This window comes from Rattus rattus, chromosome 10, assembly GCF_011064425.1.
Source record: "Rattus rattus isolate New Zealand chromosome 10, Rrattus_CSIRO_v1, whole genome shotgun sequence".
Lineage (NCBI taxonomy): Eukaryota > Metazoa > Chordata > Mammalia > Rodentia > Muridae > Rattus > Rattus rattus.
In genome coordinates, this window is record NC_046163.1 from 66,667,846 (window position 1) to 66,686,333 (window position 18,488).

An 18,488-nucleotide genomic window follows, 5' to 3' on the forward strand; every position below is an offset into this window, starting at 1 on the left:
AGGGTATCTTCAGAGAAACTAAAGGGTTAAAGGGCTCTGAAAGACCACAGAACAGTGAATGGCTGGATGGGTACCCAAAACCAAACTCTTGTAATTGAAGAACAGTAGCAGGAGTTGGGTGGGGGGACTTTAAATCCTGTTACTCCTGTCTTGGGACTGACTTGGACTAAAATCCAGTCATTGTTTGATGAAGGAGATTTTATTCTGTACTATGTAAGTGGGTATCTTAGGGTTTCTATTGCTGTTAAGAGACTCCATGACCATGGCAACTCACCTAAAAGAAAATATTTACTTGCGACTGGCTTACAGGTTTAGAGGTTCCGTCCACTTTCATCATGGTGAGAAGCATGGCTCCATGCAGGCAGACTTGGTGCTGGAGAAGAAGCCTAGAGTTCTGTCTCTGAATTGGCAGACAGCAGGAAGAGGGAGACACACTGGGCCTTGCCTAGGCATTTGAAACCCCTAAGCTCACCACCCAGGAATACACTTCCTTTAACAAGACCACACACTCTCATGGTGCCCCTTCCTAATGATGAAGCATCTCATATATGAGCCTATTGTGGGATTCAGATGCAAACCACCACAGTGAATGTGTGCAAATGAGAGCCTGTGTGTGTCCTATATTTAAATCATAAACAATATACATTGTGTTTGCCTGAGAAGTTGTGTTGGATCTCTCTAGTTCAATATGATGTGATTTTCCCCCCATTCATGTTAAGGCTATGATTTCTAAACGGCCACTCTCTTCACATACATTTTATTTCCTCATTAGACGATAAGCTCTTAAAGAGGAAGCATTGCATTATACACTAATTTTTAGGTCTTGTGTAACAGTTTTTCTATGAATGAATGATAGAGTGCCTGCCACCAACCCTTAGTTAATGTGAAGTTAATGTTGTGTATTACTTCAGGCTTGGTAGTGCTGAGGCTTGCACCCTTAGTAGGGCTTCAGCACAGCCACTGTTCTAAAAAACTCTCTTATGAAATGACTTACAGAGGTAGTCCTGATCTGAACAGATATTTAGAGTTTAATGCATATTTTCTCCACAGCAAATAATAATAATAATAATAATAATAATAATAATAATAATAACAATAATAATAATAATAATGGTAGACGGAAAGGTTCTAAAGATTGGTTTTGAAATTTTTGCTTCATCACGAAATTCACAAATCAAGCATTTTTCACTACAGTAGTCTGATGATGTGCATAGAGAGCAGACAAAATATTGATTTCAAAAAGCTTACAATAGTTTGTATCATGTCGATAGCTGTACACCTATCAGCTGTACCCGGAATGTATGAAAAACTAAAATAAACAATTAAAAAAAAACTAAAGAGATCATCCAATCATCAATAAGTGGGAACATGAATTCAAGAGAATTATTAAAAAGAAGACATATAAAATGGCCAATAAAAATGTGAGGAGATCTTCAGATATGGAGAAATGCCAGCTAAAATTGATTTGACATTCCAACTCACCCCTGGAATGGCTGGAATGGCTATTATACAGAGAGAGAAAGAAGAAGAAGAAGAAGAAGAAGAAGAAGAAGAAGAAGAAGAAGAAGAAGAAGAAGAAGAAGAAGAAGAAGAAGAAGAAGAAGAAGAAGAAGAAGAAGGAGAAGAAGAAGAAGAAGAAGATGATGATGATATGATGAGGATATGGAAGCAGCAGCAGCCTGCGTACTCTACAGCTGGGGATAAAAGCTGGTGTATCCACTGTGGACTCACTGCACAGCTTCCTCAGAAACAGACATCAATACAGAAAACAGAATGACCGATTCATTCATTCAGATCAGCTGTCTCCTCCTGGCACATGCCCTAAGGAGTCTGCATCAGCACATTACAGAGGCACAAGCACATCCAAGTTGACCCTGGCACTACTCACCAGAGCCAAGGTGCAGAGCAGCTTAGATGTCCTTCCGCAGATGAATTCCTGAGAAGTGAGGCACATGTACACAAAGGAGTTTTGTTCAGCCATAGAGAAGAAAGTAGAAGGGAGTGTAAGGGGTCTGCTCAGACAGAAAGGGGAATGAGATGGTGCTGGGAGTGAGGATGCTAAAAGTATATAAGCCTGTGAGGAAATACTTTGATGAGAACCATTATTTTATAGACTAATTTTCAAAACAATCAATGATCTGGTGTTTTCTAGGCTAGATTGCCTCCTGGCAATGCAGGCAAATGCAGTGAAACACTAAGGAAGAGAAGGAAAGTTTTGTGCAGAATAGCTGAAAGATGATCTATCATTTTCAATTAATTACACTTGAAAAATAGAGAACTCAAAGAAATGACTTAACCAACATGGCAGCCTCTTCTGGAGTTAGATGCCCACAGTCTGTCAGGTGGAGGTAGCTGTCGTAGTCCAGCAACACTCACTACCTTCTTTGGGGTCAAGTCTTTAGTTTTGTGTTCCAAAAAGACTGCTTGGGCTTCACCTCAACTGTGTGATTCCACTCAGCAAAAACTTAGAACAGTTAGAGAAAGATCTACATATTTGCATTAAAGTGATATTTTGAGAGCTAGCCTATCATGGGTGACTGCTGTGATCTAAATTCAGTGACACAGCTGTGTGGACCGCTGGGACTACTGATCTTACTCCAGGTAGCCATTTATCTAGAAGGAAGGAAACCATTTAGTTTGTTGAGGAAAAAGTGCATAATATATACCAAGAGGTCACCTAGTGGTCTCTGCCACCATCAGCAAATGGGGGAAGAAATGAAAAAAGAAATTCAATTCGTTGGGATTGTTCACAGATTAATTTTGACGAAGTCTGTGCCAGTTTTATAGTACTCCATAAATTTATTTGTAGTTTATTACAAACTATTTCTTTAAATGTAAATCTCGAAAGAAATTGGTCTGAAGATTTGCACAGGACAAAAATACAACCCTGTGACAGAAATTGTAAAAATAGAAGTGATGTAATGTTCCCGCTTCGCTAATGTAGAAGAACTGCATTAGACTGGGCCGTGTTGGTGAGTTAGGATCTTTGTCAGTTACCCTGGAATATGTACTGTGCCTGGGCGACTTGCTCATTGAAGGGATACTCTGAGGCTGTCTGCTCTCTGACTTTCTGTTTGTTTTTTGTTTTAACAAGTAATTCATTTGAGCCTGCAGAGTAGGAATTTTTGTTACAAGCATGCGGATTTCAGTTTGGTGTAACACATACCATTGTTGAAAGTGAAGATAATCCTTAAATTCTGCTGCCCAGTGGTCAGCCGTGGTATGCCTGTATGCTCATAATACTCTACGAAAGTACATTAGTGTTATCAATCATGTTTGATAAAGAAAAGGAAGTCCCCCAAATTATCTCTTTCTACTCTTTTATCCTTTTATAATGTATTATACTTGGGCTGATTCAGGAAGATGCACACACACACACACACACACACACACACACACACACACACACACTTCTGAGTCAGTTGTCTTCTTTAAGAAGTTGTCAGCTGGTTTGAAAGGCAAGTCACTCTTTGTAGACCAATTGTGGCAGTGAGGATGAATCTCTGAACACATTTTAAATGAAGTATTCTCTATTAAAAGTGCGGTGCTGTTTTTCATGGTGCTTCCTTTTCCACCCAGGAGATCAGGCTGAGGTCATGTGGGAACAACAAAGACCAAAAGCCAGGGTGTGGCCTTGACTTAGGAGCACAGTATGTTTCTCTGCACATCCACAGCCCTTCTGAGAAATAGGTGACCCCATCAGACTTGGAACCAGCTCCTGGGACAGTGGTCAGCAGAAATGGCTTTCCTCCGGTTCCCTCCTGCCTCAGGCCTTCCGGTTTCTTAGGGGCAGTCCACTGAGGTTAGCACCTGTCTGTTATGTAAGTTAAGGAGTTAACCCACGCCTGTGGCTTCTAACTCCCTTATAATTAAGATGACAGAGACCCTGTGGCTCTCACGAAGAAGCAAGCATTGATTTAAAATTTGACGTTAGCCGTAAGCCTGCTGAGAGACTCTTCATGGGTCAATTCAAATCTCTGCTTAAACCATTTTCTAAATCTGGGATTAAGCCCTATATTATATAAAGGAGATGGTTATTCTCCCTCCTTGGAAACATCAAAACCTGCGCAGCCTTGGACCCAAGGTGTGCGATCTCCTGTGCTTCCCAGTAGAAGTTCTAAACTAGGACACAGAGTTCATTTGAAAGAGATCGACCGTTAAAAACACCAGGCTTAAGAATGAGCTTAGGTCAGAGGATGTGCCAAGGCTCCTCCAGAGTTTGAGCAAATTGAAGGCTGACTTTATTCTGTAAATACCGTCTGACCTTATGTTCTATTAGTCTGTAGTCACTATACATAATAATGTCTTTTCTACTAAATTCCCGAGCCTTGGAAGAGGTGATGCAGATGCCTCATTCAAAGCCATACATTCAATAGCCCCGTGTTCCCATCAGCTTATTGCTATTCAGCATGCAGGATGGCAGAAGCCCCGCCATCTTGCATGCTAGAAACAGGGCAAAGTAGACGAGATGTGGAGATTCGCGGACACCTCCCCTAGACTAGACTATCCAATGTTCATCCATACTTAACAAACATCACTAAACAGTTTCTTGGGGTCAGCGTCCTCATCTGCGTTGGGTACCTGGATGGTGTGCAGAGAACACGGCAACCTGGATTGATTCGCTCCCTCTAATCCACACACTGGGCCAGCTCAGATGCACACCAGAGAATTATAATTCATCAGCCCCATGGCAGGAATCTTAAGGCAAAAACCGTCCCCTTGTCTTCTCTTCTTCCCTGGCTTTTCCATTCTGTCCCCAGTGATGAGCCACTCAGCCTACGTGGTGTCCCTTACCAGATGGCCTCTTAATAAGTGCCTTGCTCTGACCCACCCTCGCATTCTTGATCCAAATGTGAGATGCCAGCAAATGAATCAGAGAATGGCACTTGGCTGAGTTCTTGGGAGATGGAGGAAAGCCCCGGGGACAGGAAGTGAGAGACAGCATGGCCGAGGCTGTGTCTACTCCTCATTATGGCCAGTAAATAGAAGACATGAGAGAGAGACAGAGGCAGAGACAGAGAGACAGTCAGACAGACAGAGAAACAAAGACAGAGAGACAGAGACACTGAGAGACACAGAGACACAGAGACAGAGACACAGAGACAGAGAGAGACAGAGGCAGAGAGACAGATACACAGAGAGACAGAGGTACAGAGAGAGACAGTCAGACAGACAGAGAAACAAAGACAGAGAGACAGACAGGGACAGAGAGACAGAGACAGGCAGAGACAGAGAGACAGAGACAAAGAGAGAGACAGAGGCAGAGAGACAGATACACAGAGAGACAGAGGCACAGAGAGAGATACAGAGACACAGAGACAGAGACAGGCAGAGACAGAGATACAGAGACACAGAGACAGAGAGACAGAGACACAGAGAGAGAGACAGAGGCAGAGAGACAGATACACAGAGAGACAGAGGCACAGAGAGAGAGTCAGACAGAGAGACAGAGACAGGCAGAGATAGAGACAAAGAGAGACAGATACACAGAGAGACAGAGGCACAGAGAGACAGAGGTACAGAGAGAGACAGTCAGACAGACAGAGAAACAAAGACAGAGAGACAGACAAGGACAGAGAGACAAAGACAGGCAGAGACAGAGAGACAGAGACACTGAGAGATACAGAGACACAGAGACAGAGAGACAGAGACAAAGAGAGAGACAGAGGCAGAGAGACAGATACACAGAGAGACAGAGGCACAGAGAGAAAGAGACAGTCAGATAGAGAGACAGATACAGAGACAGACATACAGAAACAGAGAGACAAAGAAAAAGAGACACACAGAGAGACAGAGATACAGAGACAAAGATAGGCAGACAGAGACAGAGACACAGATACACAGAGAGACAGAGGCCCAAAGAAAGACAGATAAGCAGAGAAAGAGACACAGAGAGAGATAGAGACAGAGACAGAGACAGACGCAGTTGAGAGAGAATGAATAAAGTCTCCATATTATTTTGACCATCTCTCTTAACACACAAACACTCCCCAACCCCCTTGAGGCATAATCTTTGCAGGGAGGCCGCTGGCTTTAGACTCCGGGTAGACAACGCCATGCGCGGATTTCAACCACCAGTCTAAAAGTGCACCGGAAATGAGTGGGTAATGAGAGCAGAGCAGCCAGGTCTTTAATTGAATTAAAAGCTGGGTGACATCAGTGCAGACACCTGTCCAATTACAGACAGGCCAAGGTGTTTACCGTTGCTGTACAAGCCATTCGAAGATGACAGAAATCTTTCCGCCCACAGATTAGCATAATGAAGGAGAACAGATTACAGTGGATGCTCGCCAAACACCGAGCTTGGCAGCTGGGGGGTGGGTGGGGGGAGGGAGAGGAGTCTGCTAAAGAACGGAAATAGAAGCACAGGCCTTCTCCAGGATGCTGCCATCTTGCTTTGGTTTCAAATTTTGGCCGGCAGAGCATTTGTGCTTGCAGACATTTAGCCAAAAATTAGCCATAAAATCTCAATGGCAAAGCCACCTCCTCTGTTCTCCCGCCTCTCCATGCTTGGGCTCTGTGAGAGGTGCAGCAGCCTGCATAGCTAATGTTAGCCACACAGGAGGTTTCTCCAAGGGGGTCAGGCTGTCTCCATACTCCTCTTTGCCTCTTTGGGGATTTGAGGTGAGAGGAAAGGAAAGAAGGATGTTGGTGGTATCAACTAGTGTTGGAGATACTCATCTGTCTTTGAAAAGATACAGTCTGGGGCGGGCGTATTAGTAATGAGCCAGGAGCAATGAACCAAATATCTGCTTTTATTAAACCGTAGTGTGTGTGTGTGTGTGTGTGTGTGTGTGTGTGTGTGTGTGTGTGTGTGTGTGTGTGTGCGTGCATGCGCTCACATGCTTATACGAGTACAGTGTGTGTGTGTGTAGGCCAGAGGACCACCTCACCTGTCCTTCCTCAGGTACTGTGTCAACACAGGATCTCTAACTCTCCTGGAGTTAGCAACGTAGGCTCATCCGGCTAACCTGTGAGCCCCTAGAATTCACCTGTCTCCATCTCCCCAGCCCTATAATTACCAGGTCTGTCTCCACACCTGATTTGGTTTTGAGTTGACCTATTTGGGGTTTTGTCCCTGAAGGAGTGCTGGGCCTTGAACTCAGGTTCTTGTGCTTGTGTGGCCACTGGCCATAGCATCACCAGGGAGGATACTGAGAGCAGCAGGACTGACATGGTCTCTGCAGTCACTGACCTGGGAGTCATTGTGAGGGACATTGATGCTGTAGCTTCTCTGTACATGAGCTCTCCTGGGCCAGTCTCTCAGTCTCTCCAGAGAAGACATTTGGAGCCTTATACAGAAGTGGGGATCTTAAATTCCTCCCTACCTGGACAGGCTTCTTTCCCTTAAACAAAGTTCCTGTCCCGCCCTTCACTTGGGCTTTGCAGAGACTGCACTTGACTGGAAACTCCCTTGGTGTGGTTTGTCAGGACATCTCAATGCCAGGCATTAATGCACAATGCATTATCGCTTAGAGTGAGAGTCAGGGCCCTGCTGGGGCTGGCAATTCAGGTCCACACGCTGACGCTCCCAGGCTTGGTGGGCCACTCACACTTTTAAGACATCGATAATGCTTGCTTTATGTTTATTGAATGCTATGTCAGTGGTGCCTCCTTCCATTATCAAGAAAGACCAGCAGGCTTTCTGACACAGCTGGGGCCATTTCTGACTTCACAGAGTTTTGTGGCTAGAAGGAAGTTTGAGAGGTCACTTGCCTGCCCAATGAATGGGACAGTCTCAAACTGAAAGGCGTTCTCAGGGTTGTCCCTCACAAGGACATCCACCCCAACCCACTTAAAGTTCATAGTGTTGGAATCTATTTCTTTGTCCTCATAGAGAGTTAGCCAAGTTCTCTGTGGACACACTTTCTTTTCCTCTAGAGTCCTTTATAACTCTGCTCTGTATTACTCCGTATTATTTTTAAATTCTGATATTCAAGCAAATTTTTATAATTGTCCCTTATCAATTTGCCTTTGCTTAAAGTCCCCCTATTCTGGTATGATTTAACTATCAATGGAACAGCCTAGATTTATCTGACAGAATAGTCTCAGTTGAAGAACTCTCTAGATCAGACTGCCCTGTAGGCATGAGTCTGGGGACTCACCTTGATTGTTAATTGATATTGGACAGCTAGGCCCACTATGGGTGGTGTAATTCCTAGGCAAGTGGTCATGGACTACGCAAAAATTCTAGCAAAGTGGAAGCTGGCCTTCACACCAGCTAGCCAAGAGCATCCTTTCTGGTGGCCGCTGTACTTCTTTGGCTGAGAAGTGAGTTTGGTTGGAGGTCTCTATAGAAAAGCATGTTGGATAGAATAGTAAACAGAGCTCCCTTCAAGTTCTTGCCTTGACCTCAACCCTTGCCTTCTCCCAGTGATGGACTGTGCCCTTGAAGTGGAAGCTGAATAAAACCATCCTATCCTTAACTTGCTTTTGTTCAGAGTGTGCCATTGTAGCAACAGAAACAAAACCAGAACTCCTCGTAGCATCTTAGACTCATGGGTCAGACCATGCAGATGCCTCCCTGCACACAGCATTCCTGAAAACACCCTGCTTCCTCGTGAATCTGTGCATGGCTACTGTCGATGTAGTCCTGGTAGTCTTCTAAAAATAGGGTAGCTTCTCAATCACCTTTGCTAGAGGCCGAAAGACAAAGCATTGATTGATAATTTCTGATGATAGATTATCAGGATAGCACTATTTTTCTCTGGATACAAACAGTCTAAGTGTTTACCTTAGACTTCTAGGGATTCATTTAAGGATCAGGGAGGCTGTATTCAAGATGGGCTACTTGCTGGGGGCTAGAGAGAAGCTATTTTGCTTCCTTTGTTAATTGCACAACTTTTTATAGGCATCAACTTTAATGTTCTCCACACTGGAGCAAAGGGAATCAGATATGTGTCCCAGAGAGGAGGACAGATATGTGTCCCAGACAGGAGGACAGTCACAGACATAGCCAGTTCTTCCTCATGACTCATGATTAATAGTGACCAGTCAAGAAGGGAGAAAGCATGGGATGGTCAGTCACCCTAGGCATCTTTCTGAAGTTCCTAATCTGAAAGTTATTTAGCCACTTTGACAGACACTTGGCTTCTTGAAAATGCAATGCAATGGGCAAATCCCCCTTGGACCTAGGAAAGAATCACCACTCCAACCTAGAAAGGGATAACGCGTTTTTTAAAAGTGTGATGTAGAAGTCATGCAAACTTTGCACTAGGGATCCAAGGCTGGCAAACCCCCAAAATTCAGCTCTCTTCTCCTCTCTGTCTTTGCTCTCTATTCTCTGTACTGTATCTTCGTGTCTTGGTATTTACTATTTTCTCACCTGCTTGAAAGAGGAAACACAAATGCTTTGATAAATGGCCCAAGGAATGATCTGGTTTCTCTCCACGGTCCTTTAAAGTCTCTAAACTTTTCTAGGAAATATAACACAATTTGGTAAACCTCTCCTCCAGAGCAGAAAGCTGGAAAAAGTATTTTGCTGAGAGGTTAAAATGACCATCCTTCAAAGTTTTCTTTAATTAAATAGGCCTCCCTTAACCCTGGAATGGAGTATGCATCTTATTCATTCTCATGTCTATATACTTTAATGACTTTAGGGAAACTTCACTGCTATATGATGAGCTTCTTAAGTAAAGAGGAAGCTTAGGGAAGAATATCATGGTACATTCATGTTCTGCTTAGCCTTGTCAACTTGGCTGAACTTAGAGTCTTCTGAGAGGAAATCCTTGATTGAGGAATTACCTAAATCAGTTTGGCCTATGGGCAAGTCTAATGGGGTCTGTCTTGGTTACTAGGTGATATATGGATATAAAAGGACCCAGTCCACTGTGGGTGGCACCATTCCCTGGGCAGAGGGTCTAGGCCTATAAAAGAAAGCTAGCCAGTCATCTACCTGCATGACCCAGCAGGCAGTTTGCTCTCTTCCACAGCTTTTGCTTTGAATTTCTGCCCTGTCTTCTATCAATGATAGATTGTTACCTATAAGTGAAAATAAATCATTCTTCCTGTGAAAAGTTTTTGGTCACAGCAACAGGATGGAACTAGAGCAACATATATGCAAAGAGACTGATTTACTGAAAACAAGCTAGTCTTAGCAGAACACTGAAGCTCACTTAGTCACAGGCTTTACTTGTAATCCTCTCTGACTATGTAAACCTTTCCTGAGAAGCCAATAGAATGGCTAAAGTCCAACCATGGCACTTCAGCTGTGATTTGAAGGGAGATAATATCTCAAGTAAAGAGTTTGTGCAAGGGCAGGCATCTGTGATTCTCTGTGATGATGTTTCCTTAATTCCTAACAGATATTCCTATAAAGCCTGTTATATTACCAACCAGGATGCAAACTTGTGTCTTTCCTTAGTCAATATTGCTATGCCTACACTAATGCTGTCCATCTACAAGAGATTGCTTTTGTCAGGTGATCATCCATGAGCCTTATATCCCAGCATACCTTGCTCATGTTGATAATACAAATGTCACTCTCTGAGGCCTGTCTCACTTCCTATTGGTACTATTCAAATTCAGTCACATAAGCTGTAGTGGCTTTGGACACTCACAGTAGAGTTGTGCTTCCCAACAAGAAAGATGAGTCAAAAATGTCATAAAGCTAGAATTGCCAAGACTCATGTATGGTGATGATTTTTTTTCATTTTGACACTAGAATTTGTGTATCACGATAGTGGAACTAAGAAATTGGGACCTAGGGAGTTGGGGAGACGGCTCAGTGGGTAAAGATCTCACCACAACAAGTAAGAGGACCTGAGTTCAGAGTCCCTGCACCCAGGTAAAGGTCAGGAAGGTGTGGCAGTCCATCTGTGTTTGATCCGAGTGGTCAGGAGGTAAGAATGGGGTCCTGAAGGGCAAACAGGTTAACTAGCCTAGCAGAGTCAGCAAGCTATTGGTACAAGTAAGAGGTCTTGCTTTGCTCCATTAGGTGAAGAGGGATAGACATCTGATGTGACTTCTGGCCTCCACATGCACTCACAGACATGCAGGTACCTGTATCCATACACACACAGGTGAGCGATGGGATGGAGACCTGGCTCAGTGGTTAAAACCACGTGGTGCTCTTATGGAGGAGCCTAGTTAAATTCCCAGCAACCAGGTTAGATCTCTCCCAACAACCTGTAATGCCATCTTCAAAGGACCCAGTGCCATCTGGCCTCCACAGACACTCACACACATGTAAGCATAACCCCAGGCGGAAACATGCATGACCACAATTGAAAAGAAACATACGTCTTTAAAAAAGAAAATAGGGAGGAGCAGATCTGTGACATAACAATTGCATAGGACTTACATCCCACGTCCCATCCCAAGGGACGAAAACGAAAGCAGTGCACAGCCATGTTATCTGTGGACTGAGGGAGAGCGAGTGGAGTACACCTTTAGGAAGACAGGTGAAGGTGTCCACCCTAGGTGGGACAGCAGGGCCGGCCAATGGGGCATTGAAAAATCTGCATAGGTTATGAGGATCCACGCATGGGGAGGCTTGATAGATTAGCAAGATCCAGAAAAAGAAGACTTGAAGAGCCGGTCTGGTTAAACAGCGGGCCCTTAAGTGTGTCCTTGGAGGAATCAGAGCCAAACAAGGAAAGAAGCAAACGGTCTGCAAGTAAACAGCTCAGGGCACCGGGGTTGCAGAGAGAGCCCATGTCCAGTACGTACAGAGAATCTATGAACCTGGCTTACTTGGTTTTGTATTTAAGAGACAATGACTTATCTTTGAAAGACTGAAGTCATTCACAGGCAAAGGAGGCAGGCGCTGGGTTGCAATCATATCACGAGTTACACTAAAGCCATTCTACATTAGCGTCCTCTGCACACAAATACAGACAACCAAACACATATACACATACATGAATACACACACAAACACACATATATATGCACACAAATATATACACATGCAAATACATATACATACATGCAACCATATCACGAGTTACACTAAAGCCATTCTACATTAGCATCCTCTGCACACAGAGCTACGACGGGGCCGCTATGTGCCTCAACTGCTAATCTCATTAGTAAACTTTTGAGGTAAATATTATACTATCCCGCCACATAGACCACTCCTGGGGCCTTTCCTTCAAGAGAGATTATTATTCGTGTAGATATGAGAATACTAAGGCACTGAGGCCTGGTTAGGCCCATAGAATTTATAAGGTACTCCAACCTAAGCTGCTGTGTACTTGCTATATGATAAGGAGACTGTGATTGGGTTAGCTTGAGTAGGATGAGAGGCCCACTATTGCAAATGTGGAACTCAGGCTACAAGTCATGAGTACTGGGACATGCGAGAGCAAATGGCGGGGTACCAATGGCAGGAGGAGGAAAAGGAGAGAGGTTGCACCACAAAGAAAAGGAGTGTGTGTGTGTGTGTGTGTGTGTGTGTGTGTGTGTGTGTGTGTTTATGTGTGTGTGCATGCATGCGCTAGCTCACTCTCTTGCTGTTTTTGGCCACAAACTGAGGTATTTTCCAACAGATGTACTACACAGATCTCTATAGTCACTAAAATGAAGACTGGGGACAAGCTCCTAGGTGAGGACGACATGAGAAAGCAAATGGCAGCTCACCGTCTTTGTTCATTCCTTCTTCTCGCTCTTTCCAGTCATTAAACTCTTTACTGGGGAGGACAAAGACACATGCACATCTGTTAAAATCTGTACTAGAGTTGGGCTGGGGAGATACTCAGCAGAAGCACACGTTTGTAATCCCAGTACAGGCAAGGCAGAGACAGGATGAGTTTTGAGGCTCATTGACCAGAGACTCTAACCTAATAGGCAAGTTCCAGGTAAATGAGAAAGTTTTTTTTCTCAAAAAACAAGATAAGAACAGGTGAAAAAGATACCCAAGATTGACCTCCAGCTTTCACAAGCATGTGCACATGTGCATACATACATACACACACACAAACACATGTACACATACACACACAAACACACATACCCATACGGATGCATACATACACAAATACAGCATACATACACAAATACAGACAACCAAACACATATACACAAACACATAAATACACACAAAATATGTATACACATACGAATACACACAAGCAAAGACACAAACACACACAAATATGCACATGAATACATACACACAAATACACATACAAATACATATACACACAACAACACACACAAACACACACACACATACACACACACACACACATACCCATGTGAATACAGACATACACAAATACAGACAACCAAACACATGCACAAACACATGAACACACACAGGAATACATACACACACAACCAAACACATATCTACATATACATTCACAAGTAATAAAGTATTTAAAGGGTGACATCTCTCGCCAGTGTTGCTCCTTGGAGCACTAATGTATCGTCTGTTTTACTGAAGGCTTAGTCAGTGGAGGATAACAAAGACTGGACTACCTTTTTAGCAAGAGTGATAACAAATCTACCATTTGAATCAAAGCTTGCCCTAAGAACATTCAGTGGGAGAGACCAGAGCAAATGCATAAACTGTGTGTTCGTTGTGTCTTCAATCCATCAGACTTGCCTGAGGAGAGAGTTTCTTCTTGGTTATATGAGTAGGCAAAAGGTGTTTCAGGACTATGGAAACTTTCGATTGCGGAACAAATCTTCGCACATCGTCTGCAAAGCCAGGTTAATTCAATCCTCCCTGTGCAGCGCTTCCACTGGAGACAGGTGTCTTAATTAAATAAACTAATAATTTCACAAGTAGAAGTAGAAAAGCATAATTATCCAATTTACTAATTGTTCCGTTGTGTGAATTTGCATACTTTTCCTGCCTACCACACAAACAGTTTGTCTCGGTGTATCCTAGCGCAGGAATAATGGAACCCCTCCTGGGAGGAGCGCTCTCTAACGTGTGCTAACAAACTGCACATGGGGCTTCCTAGGTAAACACAGGCGAAAAGTGCCAGGGTCGAGCAAATGGAGCCATTTTTGTTTCTGTGGGAGGTTCGGGCCCTGTAATGAAGCATTATGCAGGAATGGGTGCTTGGCATCAGAAGCATAAATACTGTGTTAGTGCTGTCTTGGCAGTGAAGGGATGTGCTCATGAGTTTCCCTCTCCACCACTAAGTGAGGGAAAAAACGAAAGCTATGCATTGTGGTTCTCTGTCTGTCTGTCTGTCTGTCTCTGTCTCTGAATCTGTGCCCTTTTCTCTTTCTCTGTATCCCACCCTTTTCTCTCACATACAAGCTAGCAAACATATAAACCTTTCGTGCCCCCCCTTTTACCCTAGGCATACTGACAGGACTACATCCCTTCCACAGCTATGCAGTAACCCTGACTGCTTGTTCTCGGGCGGGCTGCACCGAGAGCTCACGTGCATTGAGCATCTCCACTCCACAAGAAGGTAAAGTAATTTCAAAGGTCTTGACTTCCACATTTCAGTCATGAATAATAAAATAGGAGAAGAGCTAAATGCTGCGAGGCCATTTGCTGGAAAACCCGACCTAATTTGATGACAAAGTGCATTGCCAGGCCATAATTGCTCCCATTTTTTGGGGGGGTGCGAAAATGAATCAAACTCCATAGCCTTTAATGACATGCATCTTTAATAGCTGTAATGCAGATTAATGGGCTTTTTAATTGCTGTTACATTGTTCATGCAAGAGCCTTGTCATTAATATGGAGCATCTGAAAGATTAATGAAAGCTTCCTCATTTTACTACGGCTCAGAAGTAAATCTAGAGACAGTCTGACTAAAAAGAATTGATTGTATGGCACAGTATGAAATTGAGAATCAAACGGTTGATTTCCATGGTCTCTTTTAACGGCTAAACACCAGCATGGGCAACAAGGACTTCGGGAAGACGGAGAGCCTCCACGTGCCAACCGAGGCACGGTGAATCCCCACTCCTTTCCTCCCACTCGAGTCTCTCTCCCGTTGTTCTTGGGATGTGCAAACTGTTGGTCTAAATTAATGTTTCAGAAAACATGGGCGAGGGCGGGCAGCAGTGGGGAAGAGAAAACACCTCAGGACTCCAGAAGTAGAAGCTTCACTCAAGCATTCAAACCTCCTCCTCAAGAGACACCAGCTCTTGGAACACTGAAGGGGCTGCACTTCCTCTTGCTGTCTCCTCACACTGCCTAGTAGGAAAGGCATTTACACTGGAAAGCTTGGTCTTCAGGGCAAAAGGCCAAAGTTAGTCTGCAAGGTAGCTCTGGCTCTCTCTCTCTCTCTCTCTCTCTCTCTCTCTCTCTCTCTCTCTCTCTCTCACTCTCCTTGCTTGCTCTTGCTCTCTCACTTTCTCTCTCGCTCTCTTTCTCCTCTCATGATCTTTCACTCTCTCTTTAGCTCACTCTCTCTCTCTTTCTCTCTCTTGCTTTCTCCTGCTCTTACTCTCTCTCTCTCCCTCTCTCTTGCTTTCTTACACTCTTGCTCTCTCACTCTCGCTTTCTCTGTCTTTGTTGCTTTGCTCACTCTTGCTCTTTCACCTTCTCTCATGCTCTCTCTAGCTCACTTTTGCTCTCTAGCTCTCTCTCTCTCTTGCTCTCTCTAGCTCTCTCTCTACTTCTCTCTCCTTACTCTCTCTCTCCTTCTTGCACTCTCTCTCTCTTTCACTCTCCCTCACCCTTTCTTCCTCTCTATCTCTCTTCTTCTGCTTCTTCTCCTCCTCCCTCCCCCATGCATGCTTCCCTAAAATCTCCTTTCTTTATCTCCTTTTACCTCTCTTTGCAAACCCCGTTTGCATAGGAAAGGTGTTAGAAGAGAGAAGGTGAGAGGCAGTCAGAAGCTTGGTGTGATGCCTTGAGGAAAGAGGATTTTGTGACATCCGTCTTGAGACCCTCTATTCTGCTTCATGCTTGCTCTGGAACAGAGTCCAGCTCCCCACTGCCACCCCCACCCCACCACTGCACTGTCAGAGGCACAGTAGCCCTGTCTACTCTACTGAAGTGGTATTACTCCTCTCAGGTGGCATTGTGCCTTCTGGGGCACAGCGTTATCACCCCATTTTATAGTCAGTTCTACCAGCCCTCATCTGGGAAGTTTCTGGTTGCTTCCTCTTCATCTACTTGTCTAGACTTTGCCTGGTATCCCTCATGCCTGCCTCGCCTCCATCCCACCAAGGGATTGGCCACTCATCTAGTGCAATTCCTTTGTCTTGAGGTGAGCAATTCCCAAATGGCTTTTCCAAGGAGCCAAGTCTAATAGGCAGAATGGTGCTTCTGTTTCTGCTTACTTTTTTGTTTTGTCTTTTAATTTTCCGTGATTTCAATTCATTGGTTAGTATGTAAATAAATTCTTTTCAACAGTTACAGTGCAGTTTCAATATACAATTGATCTAAGTGTCCGTTTCCTGGCCATTCCTGTAGTTGGAGAGATTTTAAAGCCTCGCGGTTAGGAACTGCTCACCAGTGCTGCCCGAATCACTCCACAGGCTATGCCAAGCCAGACACAGGCTCGGCCCCAGGAGGACATGATGGGTTAACAATACTTTTGATGAAGTAACACAAACGTCAGTCGACTGAAGTAAAGAAGGGACTCCCCATCCATCACAGATGCAAATTCTCAGAAATTCAGGACAGTTATTTAGCGCCCTTCCTAAAGCAATTACTGACAAGCAGCCTGGGAGTCGGGAACACCTCCGTGCACGGGACTGCAGCTTTAGGCCATGATTTATTGGTCTGAGTCTGGAAAGTTTTACTTAGAAAAGTAAACTAAAATTAGACTCTGTTTCATCCTCCTCAGCACCCCAAGAGGTTCAGGCACCAGTCGCCGAGGCCCTTCCCAATTCCCTGTCCTTCTTCTGGAGTCCACCCAGACAAGCAAATGGAATTATTACACAGTACTCCCTATACATGGATGGGAGGCTGGTCTACACCGGCAAGGGACAGAACTACACAGTCACAGGTGGGCCTTCTGTCACCATCAGGTAATAGATTCATAACTGTCCTTTCTAGATGACCACTGCATCTGTTTTTCCGAATCAGGTGAGTGAGATTTGCCTCCTCGGGGCTTCAAGGGAGCCTTGGGACTGTATTAGCCCAGACATTTCTGGATCCCACAGACTATGTGTTTGAATCTGAGTGCCAGTGTGGCCCTATGCACATGAGTCTGTGAGCTGACTGAATTGGTGATGTCTTTAAACATCTCCATGGTCACATGGCCAGCTATTTGAAAATATATACTGCCGGCATGGAGAATAATTTGAAGATGAAGAAGGATGTCTTGGCATGGCTCAAATCTCAAACCATTTGAGACAAAATATGTATCATAGGGCCAGATTATCTGACTCATGAGCAACACGAAATTGCCAAAAGCTTTCTAAATGCCAGAGGCTCACGACGAGTGCCATCTGGTCTTTGCGTTCGTTGTGTTTGGGGTGCTCCGTGTTTACCCAGACTAGTCATGGTTATATTGTTGCGTTGCTGTGTTAGACTATGGGGAGGTAGTATTACTCAAATGATGATTGATTCAAAAGCTGAGATACTGTGTGTTTGTGAAAGGTTATAGCAAGTTCCAGTCAAAGTTAGAGTTAACCATTCAAGGGTTCACTCATTCCCATGAAAGCCGGGCACTACGATGGCAGAAGTAAGTGGTGTGCTCCTGGTGTTCCTGACTTTCGGGGACACGTTCAGACCCCAGCATAAAGGATTGCTGGGCAGTTGTATTCTCCTTTCTATATATTTTTCTCCTCTTTAGTCTGAGAACATATAGTGGACAAGAACTGTGCCCTTTATATTTCATTCGGGATTAGATGGACATTTGTGATCTCTATTTCCCAAGGTAGACGTGGTCTCTACTTTATTGGTCAGGAACCTGAGATACAGCAGGATCAAGGCTGCACAGCCAGTGAGGGACAGACATGGGTGCTGACCAGAACAGTCTAGCTAGCTGGTGTTCGAGGACTTAAGTCATGCCTTCTCTGAGTCTTCAGGTCTGAATCCATAGCAGGAAGGTGGTGGTTAACCTTCCCTGTCAGCTGGACTGGATGGAGGATCACCTCGGCGACACAGCACCGTGTGTCTCTGGGAAGTTCTTGCACAGAGACTTAGCTGAGAAAGGAACTGCTAGCCAAAATGTAGCACTGAAATGTGTTCCCTAGGCTCACACCCAAACTCAGTAAAAAAAAAAAAAAAAAAAAGCCAGATGGATACTGCCTTCTGCTGTTTCCTAATGGCCACAAGCTGCCCAACATCCCAGCTACTGTGCCCTCCCTGCAGAAATGACTTCACTACCGCCATCCGTGAGCTGAGACCAACCCTTTCTTCCTCCCCTAGTTAGGGTTTCTATTACTGTATAGAGACTCCATGATCATGGCAGGCTCACAGTTTCAGAGGTTCAGTCCATCATCATCATGGCAGGAAGCATGGCAGTGTGCAGGCAGGCAGATGTGCTGGAGAAGGAACTGAGAGAAACTATTCCATAAATGATGGTTCTTAGAGCACACCAGAGAACTCTACACATGGAGTAATGGACGGAGTACTTTCTCAGGTTCAAAGTATATTGTTCATGAAA

General features: G+C 44.3%; 1 protein-coding gene across 1 annotated transcript in view; it reads left to right on the forward strand.

Annotated features, from left to right (window-relative positions):
• The window catches only part of Ush2a (usherin), a 670,292-nt gene that overhangs the window by 278,837 nt on the left and 372,967 nt on the right, over window positions 1-18,488 (forward strand). The window contains exons 30-31 of the mRNA XM_032915475.1: window positions 14,265-14,378; window positions 16,719-16,880. Coding sequence (XP_032771366.1) covers window positions 14,265-14,378; window positions 16,719-16,880 — 276 coding nt within the window. The remainder of the gene's footprint in view (window positions 1-14,264; window positions 14,379-16,718; window positions 16,881-18,488) is intronic.